Here is an 890-nt window from a genome sequence, read left to right as displayed (position 1 = left end):
AATCATAAAAGCCCTAGCACCACCCTGCTTTCCAAGGATATTTTCCTGTGTCAGGTATTGTTGCCCAGCCCAGAAATGGAGAACTTCCTGCTGGCAGGGTGGAGCACTCGCGCAGTGTGGCGCAGGGCAGGCATTCAGCGCTGCGGCACGCGAGGCGGGGCTGAGCCAGTGTCCCTGCGTGGGGGGGAGCTGCAGGACGACCGGGAGGGGATAGAGGGCTGGGGGGGAGCTGCTGGTGGCTGACCCCCTCTCTCCCCCTTGCAGCCGAACTGCTGGACTGGCTGGATGGCGGTGTGTCCAGAGAGGCCAGTGCGCACCCCCCCACCCCAGTGGACAAAGCCAGTCCCGAGGAACCTCTGGGGGCCGTGGCACGAGTCCCTGCCAGCCTGGGCCTCGCTGGCGGGTGCTGCACCCGGGGCTGCACCCGGCGGCAGATGATGCGGTTCTGCTAGTCGCTGCGATGCCAGACACCCCCGCGCTGCGCAGCAAAGCCCCGGCGGTGCCCGCGGGACTCGGGGGCCCAGGAGGAGCCATGCAGCCGCTTGCCCCGCTCATGGTCTGGTGCTGTGGGAACAGCAGCTGGGCTCGCCTCCCTCCTGGTCTTGCATAAAGCCCCAGCTCCTTGAGTCACAAGATTAAGCAAAGCCGCGGCTGGCATGTCTAACTGGGGAGCCACCGGCAGCACCCCGAGACCAAGTCCCAGGGTCTCCGGGCTGGTGCCACACATGCCAGTGGCTGCCCCTATGAGCTCGAACACGACTGTATGGCGACTGCTTGCAATAAACAGCCCCGCTGCCCCGCACCGAGTCTCGCCCGTGTCTTTGGCAACGCGCCGCCACCCCCTTCTCCACCATGCGCCTGGTTTGGGGGTCAGCTGGCACCCCCCCCTC

The 890-nt window shown here is 66.5% G+C and overlaps 1 protein-coding gene across 1 annotated transcript in view; it reads left to right on the top strand.

The window, feature by feature from the left end:
* Nucleotides 1-665, top strand: part of LOC109302552 (insulin-like 3) — a 7,414-nt gene extending 6,749 nt beyond the window's left edge. Inside the window, exon 2 of the mRNA XM_019524134.1 lies at nt 265-665. Within this exon, the coding sequence (XP_019379679.1) occupies nt 265-452 (188 nt within the window). The 3' untranslated portion in view covers nt 453-665. The remainder of the gene's footprint in view (nt 1-264) is intronic.
* The last annotated feature ends 225 nt before the right edge of the window (nt 666-890 follow it).

The sequence above is a fragment of the Gavialis gangeticus genome, unplaced genomic scaffold, assembly GCF_001723915.1.
Source record: "Gavialis gangeticus isolate Ggan-Ray unplaced genomic scaffold, GavGan_comp1, whole genome shotgun sequence".
In the NCBI taxonomy this organism is placed as follows: Eukaryota; Metazoa; Chordata; order Crocodylia; family Gavialidae; genus Gavialis; species Gavialis gangeticus.
Note: the sequence above shows the minus strand (reverse complement) of the source record. Positions and strands in the feature narration are given on the sequence as shown.